The following is a 27,021-nucleotide window of genomic DNA, read 5'->3' on the forward strand; positions in this document are numbered from 1 at the left end:
TACCGGGACTAGCCACGGTGGTAACTTTACGAGAGTCACCCACAATGCACAAATTGTGCTAAAATCCACTGAGAAAAAAAATCATTCGGGGGGATCCGGGTTCGAATACTGGCGAATGATTTTTTTCTCCGTGGATTTTTCGCACAATGCTGGCTGGATATTATGCTGAGTCAGCACTTGACATCGGGATACATGTCTCACTCTCGTTGGCGCTAATTTAACTGAACCTTCAAAGGGCATCGGAAAAAATGTCACATGAAGCATAAATAAGCAAAGAAGCTGATTAAGTGTAGAAATAGTCTCTCTCGTACAGAAAGTTAGTACGTGATTCGATTCAGTGAATGAGGCTAATCATTTATGACATGAGTTACAGGATAAGACAGCGCTTTTTATTATTTTTTATTCATGTACTTCACCACTGAATTTGAAACGTTTGAAAAATTATAATAATATATTTATTCAATCTTAAGCATTTCATAATTTTTTCGCAGATGGAGTTTTCACGCTTATCTTTTACGTGTCCTTACTCGATACTAGAGCCTTTATTTTTATTATAGTATTCTACCGATTAAGGTAGGTTTCCATGGAGTATTCAAGAAGTGATCTGGGAGCCTCCCTTACCTTCCAGCACTGCCTTCTTCAATTCACTCTAAGGCCTACTCTCTTTCAATCTATCTAAAAATCCTATTCTTTTCCTTCCCCTCCCTCGTTTCCCGAACATTCTACCCTCTAACACCTTTTTCAACATCCCCTCCCCGCTAAGCACTAACTCCATCCATACCTTATCCTATCCATATCCTATCTCCTCCGTATCTCATCTAAAAGCTGCCTCTCTTAGCCCACAATGTCCGGCACTTCGTCGTTCCTTTTCTTCTCCGTCCATTTCACCCTCTCCATTCTTCTCCATACCCACATCTCGAATGCCTCCAATCTTCTCTCGTCTTCTTTCCTCAGTGTCAACGTTTCCGCACCGTAGAGCGCTACACTCCACTTTATACAAGTGAAAAATAAGAGAACCGAATATTATTATCATATTATTCTCAAAGTTCCTCTCATTATAAATTGATAGACCCTTCACTTTCCCCTTGACTTGTAGGCACAACAGAGCTATATTTTTCGGACGTTAATGTAAAATAATGCTTCATTGGTTTACTACTCCACGTTCCTTATTTCCTGAAAGGATTTTATTTCCTTATTTTTTCAACATTCAAGTAAAATATACCACTTTCGTCTGTCAACTATATATTTACTCTGTATCATACAAGCCAATTCTTACGAATATTACATCTTTGGGGGTATCCATTAACCTTTTCGACACAGTGGTGTTGTTTCCTTAGCATGGCTGTTGGACTGAGCCCCAACTCTGTACGGACCATTTTTGCAGGACATTGGTTAAGACGGGTCTCACGGATAATCACTCTCTCTCAGCGCCAACCTTTCTCAACTTTTCCTAGCGGGGACTCCGCATTATCTCGGACTCAAAGTATAGTTGGTCTTCCTCCCTCCGCCCTTGCAGCGGAATTGGTTCCGGGTCAACTCATCATTAGTTTTAGTGATTTAGCTACATGGATAATTGTTATTTGCCCGTATGTTGCAGACTTCGAATTCAATTCATCGGTTTTTTTCTGTGCATTGTCAACTTTTGAACGGAGCTATATGGTCCTAATTAACGGATTTAATGCATCAACAATTTTTATGTTGATGTTTATATTGAAATCTAGATATAAGTTAATATTAACGGTAAAATTTCATTTAAAAATTGTAAACGCTCCTCAAAAGACAAAAAATTCAATTATTAGTTTATATTTTTTGAGAAAGGAACAAATGGTTATTTAAACAACTAATGAATGATCGCTATCCCTTACCACAAAAAGGGGTAATAGAAGACGAGGTGTCCGGGTACCTGCTCCCGGATTTCGAGGGTACGGCCCTTGTCCCCGCTTTGTTGGGTCCCGATAAGACTTCGCGAAGCTGCGACCGGCATATAAGGGCAAAGAAACGGATATTTGCGGCATTCGCTCGCCTGCGTAAGAAAATATGAGACGAAAATTTGCTGCTTTCGTCTTCCGTGTCAAAAACCGTCCGGGCGAATATTTACTATGTTAGTAGCGACAGGGTTAGTTAGATGTGGCGTTCAGGAGGGGCGAGGGGGTCAAGCCGATTCTCACCCAATATCACGTGGGGGACCAGGGGTCCTGGCAAGTATCATGTAACTTTTTTCATAAAAATGATAAAACATTTTTTTAAATAAATCTAACGAATGAAGGTTACACTAACGTATTTACACTGAAAATACGCATTCAATTCTGTCGCGATAATAACGTATGGTTATGGGTTATGGCTTTAAGTTATTGATTTTTCATTTTACCACTAAGATAACCCGTGAAATATAGAAATAAGGTTCACTTGACTGCCTCCTTTGTTTCCAGTATCAATTTCAACAATTTATGAGAAGAGAGAAGGAAATTTTTCCATAAAAATTGACTGATTATTGATTAAAAATGAGCTTCCGTACTAATTTATCCAAAATAAACGTACCCAAAATAAACTAGATAAAGTTAAATCGTGATCTTGGTGGAACAAAGCAACTTTGAATTCCAATTTGTACAAATCCAATATAGTTAAAGAATCTTGCTCAACTTTTAATATGCTAACACTGTGTGGTCAATAGCATTTTTGAAGTTTTTTTAGTTATACGTGTATTTAAATTTTGTTGTCTGCCTATTTTTTAAAACAAAATAGTTGATACGATGAAATACTTCCCAAAATGTGTGTTTGCTATGGATTTCTTTGGTACTGCTTATCCTTTGAATTCTCTAGTGTTGCTATAATAATAATTAAAGTTATATATTTCTAAGTCAGTTTACATATTTATACAAATCTTTCACTGCTAAAATCAAGTGAATGTAAAGAATTTAACATTAAAGTGCAATAATTTAATGTTTACCAGAGAGTTTAATATACCTACCCTATTCAAAATCACTTTAGCAAACTCCCTGAAAAATAGACTGTTGTTTAAAAGTCATTGAACAAATATGTGATACCTAGAGAATTTATTGGGTGTCCTTTTAAATAAACAGGCTTTGTTTTAGCATCCATTTCCACGATTTTTAAAGACAGACGGGTATAATAGAGTCATTCCACCTCAATTCCAAAAAAGCTTGTCCCGAAGGGTCTCAGATTTTGATGAATTCATGGTTGATAGTTTATAGTTGAAGCAGTAGGTCCTACTACTATGATATAGACTACAAGTCTGAGTACAAGTCCATAGACTGGTATTAAAAGCAATCGGAAAGCCGCACGGGAGAAAAAGTAAAAGTTTAAATATTTTCAAAAGATATCATTCAGGAGTTGATTTAAATTAAATTTTTGTATTTATAAGGTAATTAATGAACCTAAATTCTAAAGAATAAATGCTTGGACCAATTCTGAGATGGATTATTTGAGAAAAGTTGATTAACAATGTTATAAACATCTAAATATAACAATAATAGGGAAGTGCACTTTGAAAATATTTACTGATAGTACTTCCGAAAGGACTTAGCTGTAAAATAAGCAATAAATAATGGCTCTACGACAATTTGGTAGTTGAATTGTGGGATTTATATGATTTAAAGCAATTTTTGAAAAAAAAATCGATAACGTATTCGTAATCGGTAACCACATTTTTAAAAAATCTCAGGGTATTCAGTTTGAGGTTGATGTAGACCATACAAATATCAAAATCTGAGTCTCTTAGGGACAAACGGTTGTTGAATTAAGGTGGAGTGGCCCATATTTAATGATCTAACCCCCGAATTTAATTTAATTTTTTGCTCTCTCCTTAGGTGCAAGCCATCCCCGGACACGAGGGGAAGAATGAAGGGTGGAGCAGGAAGAATGAAGAAGAGAAGAAGACGATGGCCTCGCGGGACATCCAATGCTAATTCCTTAATGTTATTCGGAGAGATTTGACTCGATTTTTAATCCACATTTTTGCTTTTTCAATTTCAGAATGAATATTGAAGAATTAGAACACCATTCATCGACTTGAGTTGAAGGCTGGAAAAAGTGCAGTTTTCCTCGGACGCTGAGCATTGCCGTATATTTTCATCAGGTCTTCATCAGGTTATTTTGAACAAGAAATGGTAAAGTAGGGCCGACCTGAACCACACAACTGGAGTTATGAGAGACTCCTGGTGGAAAGTGAATTCACCCTCGATTATCAAAGCACGAGCTCTAGGTAACAACAGTACACGAAAGGTAACAGCTCGAAGGAGCAAGTTTAAAAAGGTTTCGAAACAGCGCTGAAACAAAGGTACCAGAAAGTGCACTTTAAAGTTATTTACTACGAATGAGACCGGTCCTAGGAGACAAAGAATGCATTCTTAGGCAGGAAATCCATGTGGGTATTTTTGTGTGTGTAGTTTTTTTTAAGGCATTTGGGTGGGTTTTGTACTAACACCATTTATTGCAGGAGTAAAGAATGAAGAAAGAAGACGTAGCTGAGGCCCCGAAGATTGAAGACATCGCAGGGGGCCTCGAAGAATGAAGAGGGAAGATGATGTGTGTGTGTGTATCGGGAATGAGTGGACATTGATAATCCCTCGCCTGAACTGAGTGTTTTTTTACTTAATTGTAACATGTCTGTAACTCTTTCCCTTCCAGCCATGAAGATTGAAGACATCAAATTGAGCTCGAAGAACGGCAAGAATCCGATTGCGTGTGTTTTTTATCTATCGTGTGATTTCGTGTGATATTTTTCTGCGTGTGATTATTTATATTTGCGTGTGCTGCGAGTATTTCTCCGTTGCGTCGCGTTAGGGCTTGCATGTTAGTGTTATTTATTTATTTGTTTGTGCATGCACTAATCTTACCTCTTCACAGATTCAAGCCATCGCTGGACTTCAAGGAAGGAAGAGTGAAGACTGCACTAAGAAGAGGAGATTGAAGACGCAAGTATTCACAGAAGAAAGAAGAGAAGCATCGTAAGAAGACGTGTGCGAAATTTGCGGCTTAGCTTTGGGCCCTTCTGGCCAATATATAAAAAAATATGCGTAAGGCTAGGCGTTTATTCCGTGCGTTAGTTTTAGTTTTTTGTGCCGTGGTTTTGCATTACGGATTCCATTGCGTCATGCAGGCATGTGGCTGTGGCTAGGTAGGAAATTTATGATTTCCTATCGATGCCATTGTCACGTTCTCGTGTGTTGCTTTGGAGTGATGCAATCCTCGGAAGGGTTATTTATTTGTGTATGCACTAACCCGCTCTCTCCCTAGGTCCGCAAGCCATCGCTGGATGTGAAGAGAAGAGTGAAGATTCATCGGAAGAAGAGAAGACAGAAGAGGATGGCATCCCGGAACCAGAGGAAGACGACATCTTAGCTTTGGGCCCTTCTGGCCAATATATAAAAAATATGCGTAAGGCTAGGCGTTTATTCCGTGCGTTAGTTTTAGTTTTTTGTGTCGTGGTTTTGCATTACATATTCCATTGCGTCATGCAGGAATGTGGCTGTGGCTAGGTAGGAAATTTATGATTTCTTATCGATGCCATTGTCACGTTCTCGTGTGTTGCTTTGGAGTGATGCAATCCTCGGAAGGGTTATTTATTTGTGTATGCACTAACCCGCTCTCTCCCTAGGTCCGCAAGCCATCGCTGGATGTGAAGAGAAGAATGAAGATTCATCGGAAGAAGAGAAGACAGAAGAGGATGGCATCGCGGAACCAGAGGAAGACGACATCTTAGCTTTGGGCCCTTCTGGCCGTTGAATTTTATTTGCGTAAGGCTAGGCGATTTTTCCGTGCGTTAGTTTTAGTTTTTTGTGCCGTGGTTTTGCATTACATATTCCATTGCGTCATGCAGGAATGTGGATGTGGCTAGGTAGGAAATTTATGGTTTCCTATCGATGCCATTGTCACGTTTTTGTGTGCTGCTTTGGAGTGGTGCAAATCCTCGGAAGGGTTATTTATTTGTGTATGCACTAACCCGCTCTCTCCTTTAGCGCGGGTCATCGCTGGACATGATGATTAGGAGGAAGAAGACACTTGGAAGAAGATGGGATGGTGCACTTGATGGAGCCGGCTTCTCGCGGCTCTACATGAGTTGCAGCAGATAAGGAGCGGTATGATCTCATAATATTCATTCAAATTTGGTTCATTTTCCCCATATAAATTTTAAAATTAACGAGTTGCTTAAGAATGTTCAATTTTGCATTCATTAACGGAACTCAATTGTGCTTATACTGAACTTCTAATTTGCCCATAATGCCATCAAAATTAACAAATAAACTTAATATCCTCCTCAATTTAGTCATTGACTACTCAGTTTGAAAATTCTACTTGGTAGTTAGTAACTGGAAGTGATATTTTATTGACCTATATTAACTTTGAATTGAATTGAAAAGTTGTGATAAAATATTGCAATGGGAAAAATATTTTTTTTGTGCCAACATTTTTCTCGGTGACTCATAATCTCGCATCAACGTATTTTCTTTACAAATGTTTTTGAGTCAAAATATCACCTCCCTCAACAGTCTCCGCAAAATATTTTCACATTATAAAGTATTCCGAATAATTTTTATTTATAATTAGTTTCTAATTATCTATTTATTCATTACAAATTTTATTTTCCATAACGATTTTTCATTCTGAATCAGAATCATTTAACTATTTTTTGTCCTGTGAAAGGTTACCCACTTCAAAATCAATCCTTAATTTTTCCTATTTAAACAAAGATATAGTTCCATTTAATTGGAATTATTTTATTATAATACGTATTATTAATTAATTGAATATTATTTTAATTTCCTCTGCAATATGGGAAATTTTATTTTTCACTCGAAGTTTTTTTGGCTAATTAAAATGTGAACCTATTCACTCGGAAATGTCCATGCGCCATAAGAAAATTTATTGATTGATTCGGCCATGAAGGCGATTTTCTAGGACATTGCTTTGTCTTTTTATGAGTGTTCGTTTTTTTCAATTGCAGAGTTCGTTGGATCGTATTGTGTGAGTTGACTACTCGAGGCCTTGATGAATGCACGTGCAAGGAGATCGAAAGAATACAGCTTGTTGCCGCAGGCAGACGGTAAGATTTCATTCATTCCTCTTCCAAGTTTTGAGTTCAGTTCAGAACCATTATTTAGTGATGACATAGGTACACTATAATTTTTACATTCAGGAACCTCGATGATAAAAGTAATGATTACGTGAAAAAACAAAACAAATATTTTCACTTTTCCAATGCGAAAATATTTAATTAAACCGCACCCAAAATTGGGATATCGCGCTTTTTTTGCAACACTCAAAAACTTAAATCCCGCGCTGAATCTCAAGGCATTGATTGGTTGATGACGACGATAGCGTTTGATTTCATATATTTCGATTTGAAACTTCATTTCCATTAAATTTAATAATTCAAATGAAGGACAGTTATGGGGATTTTCGTGAATCTATCATAAGTATTTACTTTACTGTTTAATTTTGTCATTGCAATGTGGAGGTCAAGGTTTCCATATTGGCCTTGCTTTTGGTAATTCAGCAACCGTCATGCGCGCTCAAGGAATTACTTCCTCGGAAACCCTACCTGAGGGAAACATGAGATTCCGGTCATTTTCTACCTTTCTGAATTTTTCCGTGAATTCAATGAGTATAAGTGACATATTTAAAAAAAGTCGCAACAATAATGTTACAATGATTGATACTCATTTTTGTTTAATTTTGGGTACTTAATTTCCGGTGACGCGTTTTTCCTTGCTATTGAATATTTATTAAGCCAATGGTGTCGGAAAAATCAGTATATCTATTTTTCATTTATTTCGGCTGTTTTGTTTCTGAAGTGATAATTTGACCTCTGGCTCTTAGCATGATCTTGAGAATCAACTTATATTTTTTCTTTCGTATCAGAAGATTTGTTAAATTAAATCCTACAAGAAATTATTAAAACACATCCTCCTGGAAAGGTGTAGTGTCCTGAAAATGGATGCCATATTTGTAACTTCCGTTTTTGTCTTTTTAAATAATTTCATCGTATTGATTTTTATAATTTCATTATTGTTTTCCAATTCATATAATAGTAGCTGTATTAAATGCAGAATGGTATATATTTGTTATCAATTTATAGTAATACCCATGCAGTCCAAGTATGTCTTTAAAAAAGTTATATAAACAACACACTCAGCTCACTGTAAAGATTTCTGGGAATTTTTTAAATAATGCCCAATCATATCTTTAAAATTTTTAAGAATAGCGAAAATACATATATTGCCGATAAGGTATAATCGCCGATATATCGCAGATTAGATAAGCGTCAAATAATTTGGAATTACCCACTTACATTTTTTTTAATTTAAAAAATTTCTAGACACTAAAAAAGTTAATATTTTATGAACGTCTTCCTCGAAATGATATTTCTGAGCTGAGAGTTAACTTTTTAGGTCTCCCCTTTGTTGGATTATGAGATTTTTTTGTTATATTACCACAGGTCAAGCTTGTGGACAATGACATCGATTGCTTTTGGAGACAACTGTGGAGGTCCATGAAATGGACACCTGAAGGTTACTCGCCGACAACTGGAGACTTGAGGATTTTATCATGAAGGAAGGAAGAATGAAGACAGGAAGAAAGAAGACACCAAGCCTGAAGATAGTTTTTTTTTTTGCATTTTTTGTTGCAATTAATGTACAGGGTGTTTGTATATTTTTTATTTATGCATGTATTTTTTCCAGCTATAGTTAGGATTTGCGGCAGGAGAGTAGGGATTTTATATTGCATCCTACCGTCGAGTAGAAATAACTCAGAATAGGTAGGTCTTCGTATATCGTGGCCACGATTCCGTATTTAGGCGTTTTATTAATTCAGGCGTATAAAGAAGTATTTAGGTAGGCAGGGCTGTATGAATGGATGAATGTGATTTTATGAATGAGTGAATGGAATGTGATTTTATGAATGAGAGGGTGGAATGTGATTTGATGAATGAGTGAATGGAATGTGGTTTATGAATGAATGAATGATATTAGTAGTAGTAGTGCTTGATTTTAATGAATTGTTAATTCTTTTTTGTGTAGTTTTTTTATTCTTATTAATTTTGGTCGTAGTGTAGTGCATGCCCCCCTCAAATCCAAACTGTTCCCTCATCGTGGGGAGGGGGTGTAACAGGGATAAGTCATTAATTTGCACAAAATGCTTACAAAATCGCACCCTTATTGGGAATGTGATGGAATATCTTTTCTTCCAAAGTTTGTGGTTTTTCCGCATAAGTTGCAAATTGTAAAGGTTATTTGATAACATGCAAATATGACTTATCCCTGGCTAAAACAGTTGGTGCATTCGTGATTTGTATTTAAATATGTGAAACCATTGAATATAATATATGATATGTTACTGTGTTCTTTATTCCAAGGCTTAGTACTATTTGCATTACTGTTTTTGTGATGTTTTTCGATTATATTGTACAGAGCTTTTTTATTTTTGTAACTAACGCATGTATTTTTTTCCAGCTATAGTTAAGACTTGGGGCAGGAGAGTAGGGATATAAAATTGCAACTTACCAATGATAAGAAATTACTCAGAATAGGCAGGTCTTCGTATATTGCGACCATGAAAATATAATTAAGTAACACCCTGACCAGAATAAATCGTACCCATTGCTAAGGTTGATTTGTATTATTGTTGTTGATATTTTGTCTCAATTTATTTAATGATATTATTTTAATAGTATTTGAAATTATTAATGTTAAATGCTAATAAATGGCGTGCATGTAATTTCTCCCTACTACTTTGTAACAAGTAAAGGCAATAAAACTTTTCTATATACCTTTGACTATGTTACTAAGGATATGTTGTAAAAAATAATATATTTTAATATATTTGTAATTGATGACATAAAATAAAAGATTTTACATGTAATTCTTGTGAAAATTAAAGTGCTGGTACAAATCCAGTAAAATGGAATGTCGTTAAGGTAATTACAGAATTTTACATTCGTCAGTTGACAATTAAACTAAATAAAGTGAACATATTCAGAAAGCATCCATCCAGGTGCAATTACATTGGGATTATATATTGTGTGCATAACAATATTTTAATTCATTCAATTGTATGCAAAAAGGCAATTTGTTAACATTGTTAATCCTTTTTGGTAATGATAATATGACATTGTTACACAAAAAGATTAGGAACATGTATTTTTCCGGCTACAGGTTAGATTTGGAACAGGAGAATATGAGTTATATATTAGTTTTATAATGCTGTCGATTATGAATAACTCAGGCTAGGCAGGATTTCGGACCACGCGACAATGAGTCCATATTGTGGCGTTAGATTAATTCAGGCGTACATGTTGAGGTACCTATTTAGGCAGGGCTTTAACAATGGATTGGATTACAATGGGTGAATGTGATTTTGTGAATAAGTGTAATAGTACTGGTAATGCTTGATCAGTATAAATTGTTTTAATAAAGTATGTTAAATTTTTTATAACCTTAGGGGTGTTTCAGGGGCATAAGCATCCCCCATATTTTTCCCCTGGAGGTGACTACCTGCAACGCATCTGATGAGAAGACCATAAGCCCTCCAGCACTCCTATTTTCATAGTATGTGGTTAAATTTCATTATGTCTTCCAGTAATCAATGAATTGTTATAATGCTGAAAGATTATTTCATCGTTAAGTTGCTGAAAAGTTTGTAATGAGTGTATCGTTGTCTGATACCTCCAAAGCGACAACAAAAGAGTATCAGTGCAGGCAAGTCACATAACACCCAAACTCTTCATACCTTTCTGGCTATGTGGCTGACTGAGAACTCGTCAGCAGCGATCTGCCAGGTCAGTTCAACCATGAATATTAGAGCCTCATTTGCATAGCTAATTTGCATTGTGTTTTTTTAAATATATAACACTGTTAGACAGAAAGATGGAGGGGGCTTTGGGATATCAGCCTCGAATATTTATACATATAAGATGAAAATATTCCAGGTTGGGCACACACAGTACAGGACAATTTAATAAAAATCTTTCCTAACTCTGAGGAAGGTGGTAGGTGCCTCTGAAAATTTATTTATTTTCATCTTTAAGTGTGTATTTTACTATGTGCGCCTAGCCTGGGACATTTTTGTGCGGAAAGTAAAAAGAGAATTTTCTCCATTAAAAATTTTATAACGACAGCAGTGTTTAATTAAGTTAATGTGTGTTCAAGTGAATTTTAAAAATTGTAACTGCCATACCATGTAACTGAAAAAAATGATTGCAGAGAGGTGCGAAACACCGACTTCGAATTTACAACTGTACCTGGTAAGTCTTCTCCTTAACCACTAGTCCATCTCACTCATTGAATTCGAAAGGGGTCTTCTAGTGTCACTAAATCAAACTGAATTTTAACACTCAGTGGCATTATTTACAGTGATATTGCGGCGGATATTTCATGTGTATGTTTTGTTCGCTATCGCTGATCGAAAAGCTTCAGCGGTAATTGTAAGACAATATACTTAGACGGATCGGCCAACTTACGAGAGGAAGTAAAGTGACGTTCTGGGCGTAGATATGTTATCTAGCATGAGCTGCGCAATTTATGTGGTATTAAACACTGCACATATCCCGCATACGTTTCCCTTTAATAATGTTGTTATAAAAATATTGCGGGAAGTGGGAATGTTGTTCAAATTTCCCTCCCACTGGTGTAATAGAAAATACCCGAAACTCGATTTCACAACTGCGGCGAAAGTGGCGCCGCTCCGTCTGTTGCAATACTTTTCAATCCGAGTGTGAATAATGGATTTTTTAATATTGTTAAACTTTCTAAACATTTATATTAATCCCCTAAATAGCGCAAAAATTATGAAAATGTGTTGACGAGCTGCACTCGTCATTGCAAAATTTGGCATCAGAAGTTCATGACAAGCTAGTCTCGTCATTTCATCGCAAGTAGTTTAAAATAAGAGAAACCTCAAGATATTTCGTGTTCGAATGCACGCGAATAATAATTTAGAGTGATTCGTCTCAAAGATGGGTCCGTGATTGGCCAGAAAAGAGCGCACGTGAGTATTTAATTGCTTTTTACACCCTCCAGAAACTATGGGTGGTGGGTAGGTGTTGTGCGGATTACCTAACGAAATTCAATATTGCTAATACCTACTTAATTTCTCGAGACACAAGGACATGGAATGTTTCACAGAACTCTCATACTTAAAAAAAAGAACAATTTTTGAAGGAGGGAACGGAACTGGGGCCCGGAAAATCTTCGATTTTCAAGAAAGACTTAAGAAATCATTGAAGGAGTGTCTTGTACAAATTCACCGTTTCCTGGAATTTCAAAGTTTGATATATATATTTATCTACTCATAATTTCACTCTCTCTTAGTCCATTAATTAGGAGGGAGGGATGAGTCGAGCCGAAGATCGCTCTATCTCATGCGGATGAGAGAGGTCTTGGCAAAAACCACGTCATATTTTTGCGCGAGATATCGCGTAAATGCGAGAGATATTTAATCATATTAATGTTCATTTTTCTCACTGTGATTCTATTTTACGCTCTCAGTGGTGTTAAATATTTTTATTTAAAAAAATTAAATAAATATTTTTTCCAAATTAATCCAATACAATAGAGCTGAAATTAACGAATTTGCAATAAAGATACGCATTTTGAAAAATATTACGTGAATTTAGGGGATGAGGGAGTCGAGCAAAATCTCACAACAATTCAACAAGGGAGAGGAGGGATAGAAGAATCTCTAAAAAAACCTCGAGTAATAGGGTAGTTTCTTTTATCAAAGAAAACTAAATGCATTGATTGCGATTCCTTATCCATCATTACTGTATTCATAATATATAAATTATTTGGTTTTAGAAATCCTTGTTTAGACGAATGGCAACGGTCAATTTTAACCTCATTTGAAAAAGGCCAGATTGGCGCCCATGCGATTCCACTCCACGTGACGTCACCGGGACCTAGTTTCTATACGAGTATATAGGAGTTTTACATTGTCTGAGATTACCAATGATTGCATGAGGCACAGAGCTCAGGGAAACATCTCTTAATAATCACACATTAAAAATACCTAAGTTCGGAAAGTTTCATTCGTTTTATAGGGTATTAATAATCCTTATTTAAGCCAAGCGCTACCTGCTAGCAGGGTAAGCAGCCTGCGTCGTATAAGCGCTCAAGCCTCGCCCCAAGGTCACCTCACACGCCGACAGCTGGAAAGCAAGAAATACGTCACACGGACTTTTCCCATCATTCCTACTTAGCCGTTTTCGTGCGCTTGAAAATTTTCACTTTTCATTTAATCGTGAAAAATAGATATCATCATTTAAAAATCTAAAAGCGTGAAATACGTACTCCAGGAGTAATAATCTTTCGATATAGGCAATAAAAAAATAAAAGGAAACCACCCTATTATGAAAGCCCCATTAGCGTAAAAATTGTCTGGTATATAAAGTAAGTTAGTTTTATTATCAGACTTCCTAGACTGTAATTAAAGTAGAAAAACATAACCTCTATAACCACTTATATTGATGTCAAAGGGAAGTTATTAAAAATATCTTTAGCAAAGTGGGTAAGGTACTAACCTTGAAGCTCTGTACAAATTAATTTGGGGAGGCCCAACTCTGGCATTTCTTTTTGCAAGGGCAAGAGTAATCTGAAAAAGCAAAAAATCAAAATATTATCAAAATGGAGAAATAATATGAAACTCTATTAAAAAAAGAGTTGACCAATGACATATTGCAATACTCTTAAGAAAGATAACCTCCTGGAGGTGATCAAGGCTACTCCATTATCAGCTAGGACTGCAGTTTTATGGCTAAACATTGCAAGTGGTCAAGAATAAAATATGTTAAATGCAAATGTGAATTAATAATTCCTCGTTAGTTTAATAATTGCAATAATTTAAAAGATAAACCTTTTTGGATAAATGCACATGTTTTTCTGAGCAACCACTCGCTATTTATTTAGAAGGAACTTTGGTTAAGATACCCTGTAATATGTATAATTAAAGGTAAAAGGAACACTCAGGGGCGCAGCTAGGAATTAAGGCTAGGGGGGGTTTCAGGTGCAACTAATACTGGGGGGCTTGAAGGTATTGCATACCCACAAGGATATGCAATACCCTCTAGAGTAGTAGGTGTGGAGGCCTTCCGCCGGAAAAAATTAAGATAAATGGTTCAAAATGGTGATTTTTACGGTCTTCTGAGGGATATTTTATGAATCCTCACACTATTCTATAAGCAATATTAATCCAATTAAGTAAAATAGATTTAACTTAAAAATTTCTGTGAGCTCTGGGGGGGGGGGGGGTTTATCCCTCAAAACCCCTCTCGCTGTGCCACTGGGAACACTATCTTACTTTTAATTTACTATTGCCAAATATAAATTTATGCATATCAAGTCTAAGCGTCTGCATATATTTTTAACATTTGCTGAACTGAAGAATTACCTATATTACCAGCCAAAATAATTCCATAAAAAAGGCTTGCCACTTTATTTATTTTGTTTATTCATTCGTTTCATTTTAAATTTCCCCTTAAATTCATTAAATTTAAAATTTGATTCAGAAAATTAGTGAATTGCAATGAAAAACTATAGGAAAATTTATGTGCCTGATTATAGCACTTATTTTAGATTGGTGGGCAATTGCATGTACTACCTTTTCAAAGCTTGGATCAGGTAAATATTTACTCTCGGACTATTAGTGCCATTAAAATGAAATTTTCTGCCCATATTAAATAAGAATTTTTAACCAAACTGAAGGATATGATGGACATGATATCAGGCAGAAGGTCAAGAGTAATCTAAGCTCTTCCACGAACAAATCGATGGGGCTTTTTCAGACCAGAAGGTCACGCACACTTCACTGATGAGGAAATAAGACCAGTCAGAAGGAAGGACAATTTTTTGGGTGAAAATTGAGAGGCAAAGCTGGAGTTGAGAGACACACAATTCTAATTTTCTCTTCATTTTTCCTCATTGAGAACTGTAAAGGGGAACCCCAGAAAAAAAACTCGCAGCTGTCAATCAAAAAGGTTAAAGATTAGAGTGACCCAGTTCAACTCCTCAAGATGCTGTGGAAGCATTTTTTTTAGGCTTCTAGATGTACACACACACAAGGGACTCCATTCAGGAAAGCCAGAGCAAAAATCTATATAAGGCTTACATTTTTTATTTGTCATCACTCTGTTAGCTCAAGTCAGTTTAGATCCACCAAAATGCCCAAGATATCAAAATCTTTATCTATCGTACTTGGACTAATATTATTAAGCTTTTCCCAAGAAGCATCCTGCAGTGAGCTTAACAAAACTTTGTCCTTGGTGATATCAAGTCGGAGAAACCAAACAGGGCACTTGATATCTCAAGCATCTGTTGGCAGTGCAGATGGCAAGGTCCATGACCACTGGAAGTTGAAAATACATCAATCAAACTTTGAGCAAGGAGTAATGCGGTCATTTCAAATGACTGCAACATTCATTGGTAAGCATTTCCATTCTTTATTCATTATTTACTTTTTAAATATAAGGTTACTGAAGCCACCTACCCCATCGGTACTGGAATAAGCAAAGATCTAAAAAGATATGGTTGGTTAATTCTGGGATATTCATTCTATTAAAAATTATACCAGCCATAACTTCATAAGGTTAAATGGCATAATAGTTATATTAATTGATTCCTAATTGTGTATCCAGAGGGCGAAAGCACTTGGTAATGACAACAGTTACCTGATGACAATGCATAAAAAGCCATGGCAAAGTGTAATTTAAATTTACATTTCTATAATTTAAAAAAATCTGAAAATGTAATACGTACATACTGATCTGTGATGCTGAATAACTCAATAAATTAATGCTAAGTAAATTATTTTGCGTACTTTTACATGATAAAATTAGGGATGGACGGATCCAGGGATTTTTTCGGATTCGGATAGGATCCTTGATTTTCAGAGCCGGATCTTTCGGATTGGATATTTTCGGATCCAAATGCATTTTCAAATTCCTACTATTGAACGAAGTAATTATTCAAGTTTATTCTGGGTACATACAATTGAAGGAATGTTTTTTAGATTTTCATACACATTTTAATATTTTTATAAATTAAAAATCATTTCTATAGGCTTTCAAGTTGTTTTTTAAAAACATCTTTACATCATCAGGACCAAAGCTGTAACACTTGGGTTTGGAAATGAAAATAGGAAAAATCTTCGGATAAACCACTGACCAGTTGCATAACGAGAGTGGGTGTGCACTTGCTAAGATGCGTATATGCATGTGCCACCACTGGGTTGATGTGTTAAACACCAAATATAATGGGTAGATTATGTGAGAAGCAGAAAAAGAAGAAAAATATGGTCATAGTAATTTAATTTAATGAGAAACTGGTGGCATAGTGGGTTGCTTATTTGATTACTTTTGAAGAATGAAAGTCAACAATGTGCACGAGTGAGTCTATTCCCAACAAGCTCCAATTTTGCTACTTAGTCCAAGTAAATGGGGTGGCAACAATTTATGGATCATCAAATATTAACTTGCCTATGACCAGTGGCACTGACTCCTCGGGGCTTGAGGGGGCCCGAGCCCCCTCAATAATTCGTTATGGGTGTGAGGAAAAATGTGTCAGGCTTGTCGATTTTCCCCGGAGAGTCCAGATATCGAGATTAGAGTTCTCAGTATTCTAATGTTGATCGTATGACTCATCTAAAATGCTTAAAAAACTTAAAACTCACTACTTATAAAATTTCCCGGGGAAAGATCCCCGGTTTGAATTGAACTTTTTGAATGAGACACTTTTTGAATGAGACATGGGATGAGTGAGAGATGCTCTTTGGATTGATGGCAATTCAAAGAGTCGAGTCCTCCATTTCAATTCAGAAGATGTGGACAAGGATTGCTAAAAATGAAAACTAAGATTTTTATTTTATTTTTCTTTCCGTGTAAATTATTTTCTAGTAGATTGGCAGAAGTTGGTGATTGAAAAAAATATGTTACCACAACAAGGAGATTTCCCTAGATATTTTAAATATGCCCACAGCTTGAAAATTGCTTGAATTAGTGGGTAACTCATACATCTAATTATCATAAATAATAATTATTCGTAAAACATTATGTGAGCTAGGAAATTTGTTCTGATTAGAATAAAATAGTAGAAAGTTTGCAGCTACAATCATCATCACTGATTGTGAGATTGGCTTGACACAGCTCTCTACTAAATTCTCCCATCAGCTAATCTTTTAACACCTATGTATTTCTTCTCTTTCATATCCTTCTTTACCTTGACTTCCTCATTACTAACTTGGTCGATCCATTTGATTCCCATCATTCTTCTGTTGCACCACATTTCAAAGGTCTCTATTCTGGCTTTCTCTGCTGCAGTTATTGCCCATAGCTCATTATCCATGCTGTATAGAAGCATACTTCAAATGTAGGATCTTATTTGTTGTTTCTTTACTTCAATGCTTATGTTTCCCACTGTAAGCAGGTCTCTTTTTAAGAGGAATACTGCTTTCATATTGAAATAATGAGAATATTATGCACAGTAATTGTTGTACCTTGTTTTTACTCTCAAGTATGAGAAAATCATTTATCTGTTGGACCTGTGTGCCCCCCAGAAAAAAATCCTGGATCCACCCGTGATTACCACCGCAGCTGGTTTTTAAACAAAAAATGGAATTAGCGGCTTACTCTGAACAAAAAGTGATTTCGTTCTCCCCTATTTATTGACAATTTCAGCCCCACCACCTCTACCTGCTGATTATGAGCTGTTTCCTGGAGTCGGTTACTACAAATTCCACACAACTTTTGCCAATGGATTTGAGGATGCATCTTTAAAATGTGCCCAGGAAGGCGGTCATTTAGCCATCATCAACTCAGAAGCGGAACATCAAGTGGTTCAAGTCATGTTTGCCAAGCATCCAGAGAGTACCGTTAAAACAGTTTGGGCATTTGTCGGATTCCACGACCGGAAGAAAGAAGGAGAATTTTACACAATATTTGGTGAGTGCATCAGAAAATTCTTGTTTTATTAAAATGCATTGCATATGGCAATAAAATTGAAAAAAATGCAGCTTAGGCCAAAACTAATTGTGATTCCAATCACAATTAGTTTTGGCCTAAAAAGAGTATATAAAAAAGAGTATATAAATATATCAAGACAGACAAATTCGAGGAGTGCTTTGAAGGTTGTCTGTGGGCTGACAAAAAACATAAAAATGATATCTTTAACTCATATTAATAGAGTGTGGTTAATTAGGACACATAAAAACTAGTATGTACACCACGCCCAAACTAAGCAAACTAAGTAAGCTAAACTTTTTCTTTAATATTAGTTTAAGACATGTAGCTAAAATATTTTTTCAAGCAAATAATTTTAAAAACTAATAAAGCACTGTTATAATTGTTTTAAAATGTAGGTTTCATTGACTTTTTCCATGCTAAAATGTAAAATGTCACAGCTTGAACGACCATGACTTAACCCCCCCAGTTTTGATCCTGGGTACGCTCTTGTTTCCTCATGAGTTTACCTTTGCATTTTAAATCTTTCTGCCAGGTGAGCCTCTCCAGTCAACTGGCTTTACTCGTTGGTCCCATCCTGGGCAACCAGATGATGCTGGCAAGAATGAAGACTGTGGCACTGTTCACCGAAATGGAGGCCTCAATGACTACCCTTGCAACGGACAGGCTCCATTTTTCTGCGAATATGACCTTTCTTGGACTGAAAACTGAAGTCTATTGGGAACTTAAAAGTAAGCCAGTTAAAAGTAAGTTTCACCATAATACCCAGAGGCCAAAGCCTTGACAAACTAAGCACCCTTATTAGCACCAAACATTAACGAATTAGCATCAATCACTATAGATTAAATTCCCCTTCACACAGTGGCGGCGCGTGCGTATTCACATGTTAGCAAGTGCACACGCAAAGATGAATGAATTATAAAATAAAACTATTCCTTTGCAACGAGAAGGATAAAACTCCTGTCTCCATATGCAAGAAACATGAAGCTCCGAACGTTACAGCTATCTCCTTTTCGAATTCACCGCTCTACAAGTGTGCAATCCCGTGGCATCGCGCCGTGTGCATTTTCGGTCTATGCGATCGCTTGAGGGTGCTCTAGCAGGATGAAGTAAGCGGGGGGGTATGTGCTGTTCAAATGGGTGATGGGAGCAGACTCAAAACGATGCGAGTGTGCACGAGCATATTTTTGGTGAGTGACTCGCAGGTAGTGTAGTGGTGTAGCCACCATCTACACTATCTGCGCCCAGGATTCTAGTCCGTCTACAGAGTAATCTGTATGGCCGTTTTCTACACTACTTCCTCATAGGGTGTAAGGAAAGGAGAATTTCACCTATTATTTCACATATTATTTTCATGCATGCTAATATTATTTCTGTTCGTGCAATTTTAAGGGTAGAATATGCCAGTGATATGTTTTGCTTGCTATGTATTCTATTACGACGAAATATGATGCTCATGGATTAGGATTAACATGATATAATTAAATCATCCTATATCTGCTCTAATGCACACCCTAGATAAATGACCACCAGCCGCCACTGCCTTCACAGAGTATATATATATATAAATGAGCCTCAGTAAAATTAACATGAGAGAGATTAAGGAACATAACGATCATTGCAGTTGCCCAGAAAGCCAGAGGTCTGTGGTCCGTGGGAATATTTTTTCATGGCAATTTGTGTTAACTTCACTGCTGTTCTGGGGAAAATCTGAGGGATATTGTTATTTATTGAATATTCTTCCATTTTTGTATAAAAGTCAAATCATGATTTTGAGAGTAGTGGCCCACGTGACCCTAATAACGACATGGGATTACCAATCCCACTCTTTCCATCCCTACCCTCTCCCCAGAGATGTCAGCGGGCTCCCGTCACGTGATGGCACTTCCTTCCTTCTTTCCTCTCTATCCACATCTCTCGAGGATGACTATGGTGTCTATAGACATATAATTTAAACTACTTGGTTTCCGGCTCATGTGTGTTTTACCCTCTAAGAACGGTCCTCATCTGCTGCCATACACAGGGTCTACATAAATATCTGTGGATTATTCTTATTATAGAATAATATTCCATTTGTGTAGGAATGGAAAATTTGGTTTTGCTATTGGTAGCTTGTGTCGCCTTAATGACATCATGGATATTCTTCCATACATAGACAGATTTAGGGGGGGCAGGGGCACATGCCCCCCTAGAGGCTTAAAAAATGGACAAGATTATTAATACTGTTATCACTACGTTCATTTCATTTAGTGTATTACAGAGACTTATTCATTTAATTTAATATTAATAAATTCCTTATCAAAATGAAGAGAATATTTCCTACTGTAATTGTTGTATTTTGTTTTTAATTTCAAATACGAGAAGACCCTTGTGCCCCCCAGCGAAAAAAATTGTGAATCGGCCCCTGCTTTGATCACATTCACTTCCATCTCTATCCCTATTCTGGAGCCATTATAGGGCTCTCAATTTGGCTATGCATCCTTTCCCTTTCTTACTCTTCCTCACCACAAAACTATGATTTTCTCAAAGCAAAGTGCACAAAATATACGGAAAACCATAACATGGAAATGGAGACATAGTCTGCTAAAACAGTAATAATAAATTGATTATTCTGATTCTCTTATGATCAGCCATTAGTTTTTCCCATCCATTAGAAAAGATAATAATTGGAGCTTAACCATACTCCTTCGTCAATCTCATTTTTCCTAGTAATTTCGAAATTCCTGAAATTTGATCACAAAATTGCAAACAAAAATGGGCTTGTTAACCAATTTTTTTAATTGTTGATTGTGATAAATTGGAAAATAAAGAGAAAGGTATTTTTAGTTTTTCAATCTGCTGCCCACTATGCTCAAGATATGTTCAGTGAAACGTGAATATATTTGTAATTTATTTTCCTGCTACAAGATTGACTTCTCATGAACTAAGTTAATGATGTCTTGCCCTCCTGTAATGCATACCTCCGCGTCTCCCCTACATCTCAGTCTCAAGTATCAGCCTCATCTGGTTTTTGATTATTTGCACTCTTTGGAATGATTCTTTCTGTAAATTAGCTAAAATTTAATGAGGCCACCAACTAATGAAAAGTGGGTAAAAATTTTTGTGGTTTTTTTTCTTTTTAGCTCATTTTCTCTTATACGGGGAAAAAGTGTACTATTTTTTGTCATGAGGCCTAGCCGAGGGCCCCAGACTGCCCCTTACCCTATTTGAACTGGTACTGAAAATACATTGATAAGACCCTTTGTCAAATTAATGATTCATTCACACCTTCTTCAGTTCTCATAGATGAATTAAAAGGAGTTACCACTCCATCAACTTATGCATTTTGCATGCTGAAAAAATACTCAGTGATTTTAAGGTTTTAATAATGCCCTTTACAGATGTAGAAATACTTTCACCAAATCTTATAACAGGAAAAGGAATTTCAAATATTTTCAAGAATATTAAAATATGTACTTAGAGGCAACTTTCCAATTTTTGGCCAGCTCAAAATGCCATAAAAAGCCAATTTTCACTAAGCTGATCCAAGAGGGCTTATATTATAACAGGAGGAGAAAAGAAAAAATTTTTGATTACAATCCTCAGATTAAGTATTTGCTGAACCAGTGGCGTAACTATGGGGGAGGGACGAGGGGAATATGTCCCCCCCAAAAACTCCGAGAATTTTATAGCACACTAATGTTTTCCCTGTGGCGATGATTTCCCATGGCATTACAAGTGAAATACAAATTTTAGGTGTCAAAATACCTGCATGGCATGCCTGAAAGTGAGCCAAAATGATGTAAAAACATTTTACATAATTTTGACACTCTTCCAGACATGTCTTTTTTGCAAAAAACTGCCCTACACCCCCAAAAGCACTCCCCGTTGCCAGGGAGGGGGGCGGTTTTACCCCCTCCAGATTCCCCCATGCCCTCCCAAAGCATATTCCTGGTTACGCCTCTGTGCTGAGCCGCACCAAAAGTGGAACGTAGCATATGAAATCATGCAAAAAATACTGAAATGATGAATAACATTCAAAAGCAATCACTATGTAGTATCGAGGTATTTTAATCATGGTGACTAACTAAATAAATACATCATGTCTATCATACTAATTGTAAAGTGAGTTTTATCCATTGAATCATACTTTCTGTCTACCCTTATTTCTCACCTAGTTGTGATTATATCGCCCTAACTAAGACACTGCTTTTAATTCTTGAACTATAACTCCATCATTTAAAGTTTCATCGTTGCAGTAAGCAATGAACTGAGGTCACAATAGCCAGTAGCGCAGCGAGGGGGGTTTTGGGGGATAAACCCCCCCCCCCCCAGAGCTCAGAGAAATATTCTAGTTTAAAACATTTTACTTAATTGTATTATGATTACTTATAGATTAGAGTTAGGATTAATCAAATATCCCTCAGAATGCCGTAAAACTCGCCATTTTGAACCATTAAACTTAAAAATTTTCTGGAGGAGGGCCCCCGCAAATCCTGCTTACCCTGGCGGGTATGCAATACCCCAACACACCTTAGTATTTGTTGTGCCTAAAACCCCCACTCAGGAATGCCGACTCACAAAAAATATTGGGTGGGCCCAAACCGGGGATCTTGCCCTGGGAAATTTTATAAGTAGTGAGTTTTAAATTTTTTAAGCATTTTAGAAGAGTCATATGATTAACATTAGAATCCTGATAACTCGAATCTCGATATCTGGACACTACGGGGAAAATCGACAAGCCTGACACATTTTTTCCTCACACCCATAGGCGGATCTAGGGGGGGCACAGGGGGAACGTGCCCCCCAGAACCTTAAAAAATATTGAAGATTTTAATAAAGTCCAATTATCATTGCGTTCGTTTTGTATTACGAGGTAACCTTGTGCCCCCCCAGAATAAAATCCTGGACACGGCCTTGCTTGTGCCCCCCCCAGAAAGAAACCCTAGATCCGTCCCTGCTCACACCCATAACGAATTTTTGAGGGGGCTCGGGCCCCTCAAGCCCCATGGAGTCGGCGCCACTGCCCCCCCCCCCTAGCCTTAATTCTTAGCTGCGCCCCTGACAATAGCAATCGCAGACATGATACCTTCACTTAAGCTGAGGACGAACGGTATACTGCAGGCACACCCGTTCTTCAATGCCCAAAACGCAGTACTATTCTCGAATACGCCCAGTAATATTTAAATCCACGCCTTGTCGCCTTTTATTCAGTATATACCTCTTCATACTTGAAAACAAATTTAAGCCAGGTTTGCCCTTCTTCAGTCCTTTGCTGAACGTTTCTCATTTTAAAATGTGCGTCGCTTGCCGGCTAATCCTATTAAACTGGAATAATTTGTCGCAAAAGCACAATCACATGAGTTAAATATGCCTTACGTGGGCAATTAAAGTAATAAAAACACGTATTATAACTTATCCCACTCCTTTACGATTCTTTTATGAGACTTGAAGGACCTCTGTCTAAATCAAGTGGACGGGCGAAGATCGCTGTTCCGAAAACTCAAATTTCGCCGGTAATATTTCATGCGGACAATTAGGAATGGAGACGTTTTGAGTTAGACGGGTTAGACGCTGTAAGGAATCTAACCTATCGCACGCGCTGAGCCCTCTTACGACAACCTTACACCTGCCTCCTGCAAAATGAATTCCGATACCGATAGGTAATTTAAAACCAATTTAGAGGAAAACATTTTACAGATCAACCTTTCCGTGGATCCCGCGAATGTAACCCAATACGGAAAGTAATCTGATGCGTTTTTTTTAGAGAGAAATTAGGTTCTATTAAATTAATCAACGCCTCTGCGAAGGTAAACCGATACAAAAAGTAATCTGATACGATTTAATAATGGAAAATTGAGCTCCATCCTAACCACCTGCAACTCTGCAAATGTAATCCAATAGGGTAGTTTCCTTCATCAAAGAAAACGAAAGGCATTGATTGCGATTCATTACCCACCATTAGTGTATTCATAATACACAAATTATTTGGTTTTTGAAATACCGGTTTAGACGAATGGCAAGGGTCAAATTTTATCCTCATTTGAAAAAGGCCAGATTGGCGCCCATGCGATTCTACTCCGCATGACGTCACAGGGACCTAGTTTCTACACGAGAGGATAGGAGTTATACATCGTCTGAGGTTACCAATGCATGCATGAGGCACAGAGCTCAGGGAAACGTGTCTTAATAATCACCTATTAAAACTGGCTAAGTTCGGAAAGTTTTCTTCGTTTGATAAGGTATTAATAAACCTTTTTAAGCCAAGCGCTACCTTTCAGCAAGGTACTCAGCTATCCGCTAGCATCCTGCGACGTATCAGCGCTAAGCCTCGCCTCAAGGTCACCTCACCGGGCGGGAGGGGGAACCAGAAATACGACGTACGGGGATATTTCCCGACATTCATACTTGAGCGTCGCGTTTTCGCGCGCTTGAAAATTTTCACTTTTCATTTAATCGCGAAAAATAGATGTTGTCGTTTAAAAATCTAAAATCGTGAAATACGTACTCCAGGAGTAATAATCTTTCGATTAAAGCAATAAAAAAATAATAGGAAACTACCCTATTAAGAAAGGTACTCTGATAAGACTATCAAGTGAAAATGTTAGTGGAACGGGGCCGAGGAATAACCGCGGTTTTAAACGCAGTCACCACCTTTCATTCAGCTTAGATACGATTTTATAATGAAAAATTGAGCTCCATCCTTACCACCTGCAACTCTGCAAATGTAAGCCAATTAAGAAAGGTACTCTGATAAGACTATCAAGTGAAAATGTTAGTGGAACGGGACCGAGGAATCACCGCGGTTTTAAACGCAGTCACCACCTTTCATTCAGCTTAGATACGATTTTATAATGGAAAATTGAGCTCCATCCTAACCACCTGCAACTCTGCAAATGTAACCCAATTAAGAAAGGTACTCTGATAAGACTATCAAGTGAAAATGTTAGTGGAACGGGACCGAGGAATAACCGCGGTTTTAAACGCAGTCACCACCTTTCATTCAGCTTGGAATGGTGAATAAACTTCAATACTGACATTTACTTTATAATAATGCACGCAGTGGTACAAGGACCGAAGAAAGTAAAGCTGGTTTTGCGTAAGAGATACCCAAAGGGAATCGAAATTTACGTCACAAAGGGCTGCCCCGCGGATTTTCTGTCGAACCATTTCGACTTGTGAACTTCCTCAGCTCTTCAGATAGAAGGGATGACTTGCCTAGCGCTCCTGCACGAAGCAGAGCAATAGCCGGAGCCGCGCGGAGCGAAGCGTAGACAAATCCATAAGCGGATTTAGGGAGGAGGGGGGCGCGGGGGCACGTGCCCCCCCAGACGCTAAAAAATGGACAAGATTTTTAATACGGTTATCATTACGTTCGTTTTGTTTGTGTATTTCGCAGCCTCAATCATTTAATTTTATATTAATAACTTTCAAATTAAAATAAGGAAAATATTTCGTGCAATAATTATTGTACGCTGTTTTTAATCTCAAATATGAGGAGACAATCAGACCCTTGTGCCCCCCCTAGAAAAAAAATCCTGGACGCGCCCTTAGTCAAATCTTTTAGTGTGAAGCATAAGAGCTTTATGCTACGGCTTTCACCGTGCCAGAACGCTGTCTATACCGTGTCTGAATATCCTCCGCTGCGGTTCCACTTCTTGCTTATAATGGAAAGAATTACCTGTAAATGCGAAGAACTCCTACGTTTTATTCCTGAATAATTCGTTGTAAAGGGACACATTTTATGTTTTTGGCCCAGCGCAGGCTTACTTTTAGAGAGTTTCTGTAAGTGGAGAGGTTCGATACAGGAGGTTTTTTTTTGCGTGAATTGTCCATGTCCATTGAACGGGTGCGGGACTTGGCCAATGAATTCAAAATAGGTAGGTTTCCTTAAAATTTCGCTGTATGGGGGTTTGTTGTAGGTATAGAGATTTTACTGCATTGGCCATTTTCTCTTAGGATTCCTATTATTGCAGCTATAGGGTATCTTACATATTTCCCCATGGATTTGAGCTAATGATATGAAGGAAGAGTGCTGAACGAAATTGGGAGGAGGGGAATCGGTGAAAAATATCTTACATTACACCACTGATTCCATACTAAAACCCACGGTAGGGGGACGACACAATAGCAGTGTGCCCGGGTAAGTATTTTGCTTTGTGCCGGCCCTGACAGTCATCTTCTTTTGTTTATCATTTCAGATACCACGGCTAACCGCCCACTCATTGCAAAGGAAAACCATCCAACAATGGAGATGGAGCAGCTTACTGATGATACATCGCTATGATATATGACAACGACAATAATTTTAATTACCCGAACCCAAAGTTCAAATAATTTTTCCTTTATTTTTCTGATATTTGTTGTATGTATGTATGAGATATTTTGAAGAATATACGTTCGTTCATTAAAAAAGAACAGAATGTTTCCACATTTTTACTCTAATTTTTGAAGAAATTAAATTACTGGCCCTGATTTGTTTTTTTTATTATTCCTTCGGCCCGCATAAATGTGGGAAATATGGCCCTTACATTGAAAAGTTTGGAGACCCCTGACTTAGAGCTATAGCAGTATTTTCCATTCAAAAGGCTGGGCAATATTTTAAAATGCGTGTTTGAAATACATTTTTAATTTGTATTTGGTATTTGTACATTGCCACTGAGCTTATTTTCTTACTCTCGAATCATTTGTTTGCAATTTGTTCCTCTTCCTCTCCGTTCACTTTTACTTTTCTATTCTCCTCCATACAAAAGCGGCATCATCTGACATTTGGCTAGATACCTAAAAGATATCAATTTCATATCATGAATATAACTCTTGGGTCGTCCTCCTAAAAGATTTATGACAGTGTTATCATTTTCGTATCATTTTGGACGTTAAAATTTGATAACACCGCTCGTGATGAAAAAATGATACCAATGATATATCTCCTTATAAAATTATAGTAACTGGACAGAATTCGGCCAGATAATATTTCCCATAGCAGCATACCAAAGAAACTTTCAGAAATTGCTCACCAAATGAACAAAATTCACTAACTCATTTTTAACTGTGCGGTATTCCAATTTAAGGTTTCG

General features: G+C 37.1%; 1 protein-coding gene across 2 annotated transcripts; it reads left to right on the plus strand.

The window, feature by feature from the left end:
• Positions 1 to 15,124: 15,124 nt before the first annotated feature.
• Positions 15,125 to 26,419, plus strand: LOC124162744 (hemolymph lipopolysaccharide-binding protein-like). Of its 2 annotated transcripts, none has more exons than XM_046539377.1 (4): positions 15,125 to 15,434; positions 17,684 to 17,947; positions 18,501 to 18,711; positions 26,146 to 26,419. In XM_046539377.1, exons 1-3 carry the CDS (start codon positions 15,173 to 15,175, stop codon positions 18,674 to 18,676), a joined length of 702 nt encoding a protein of 233 aa, XP_046395333.1. In that variant the 5' UTR covers positions 15,125 to 15,172; the 3' UTR covers positions 18,677 to 18,711; positions 26,146 to 26,419. The 2 variants fall into 2 exon arrangements, with proteins under 2 accessions (XP_046395333.1, XP_046395334.1); XM_046539378.1 differs by having other exon boundaries at positions 18,501 to 18,696.
• Positions 26,420 to 27,021: the final 602 nt, after the last annotated feature.

This window comes from Ischnura elegans, chromosome 7, assembly GCF_921293095.1.
Source record: "Ischnura elegans chromosome 7, ioIscEleg1.1, whole genome shotgun sequence".
NCBI classification, from domain to species: Eukaryota; Metazoa; Arthropoda; class Insecta; order Odonata; family Coenagrionidae; genus Ischnura; species Ischnura elegans.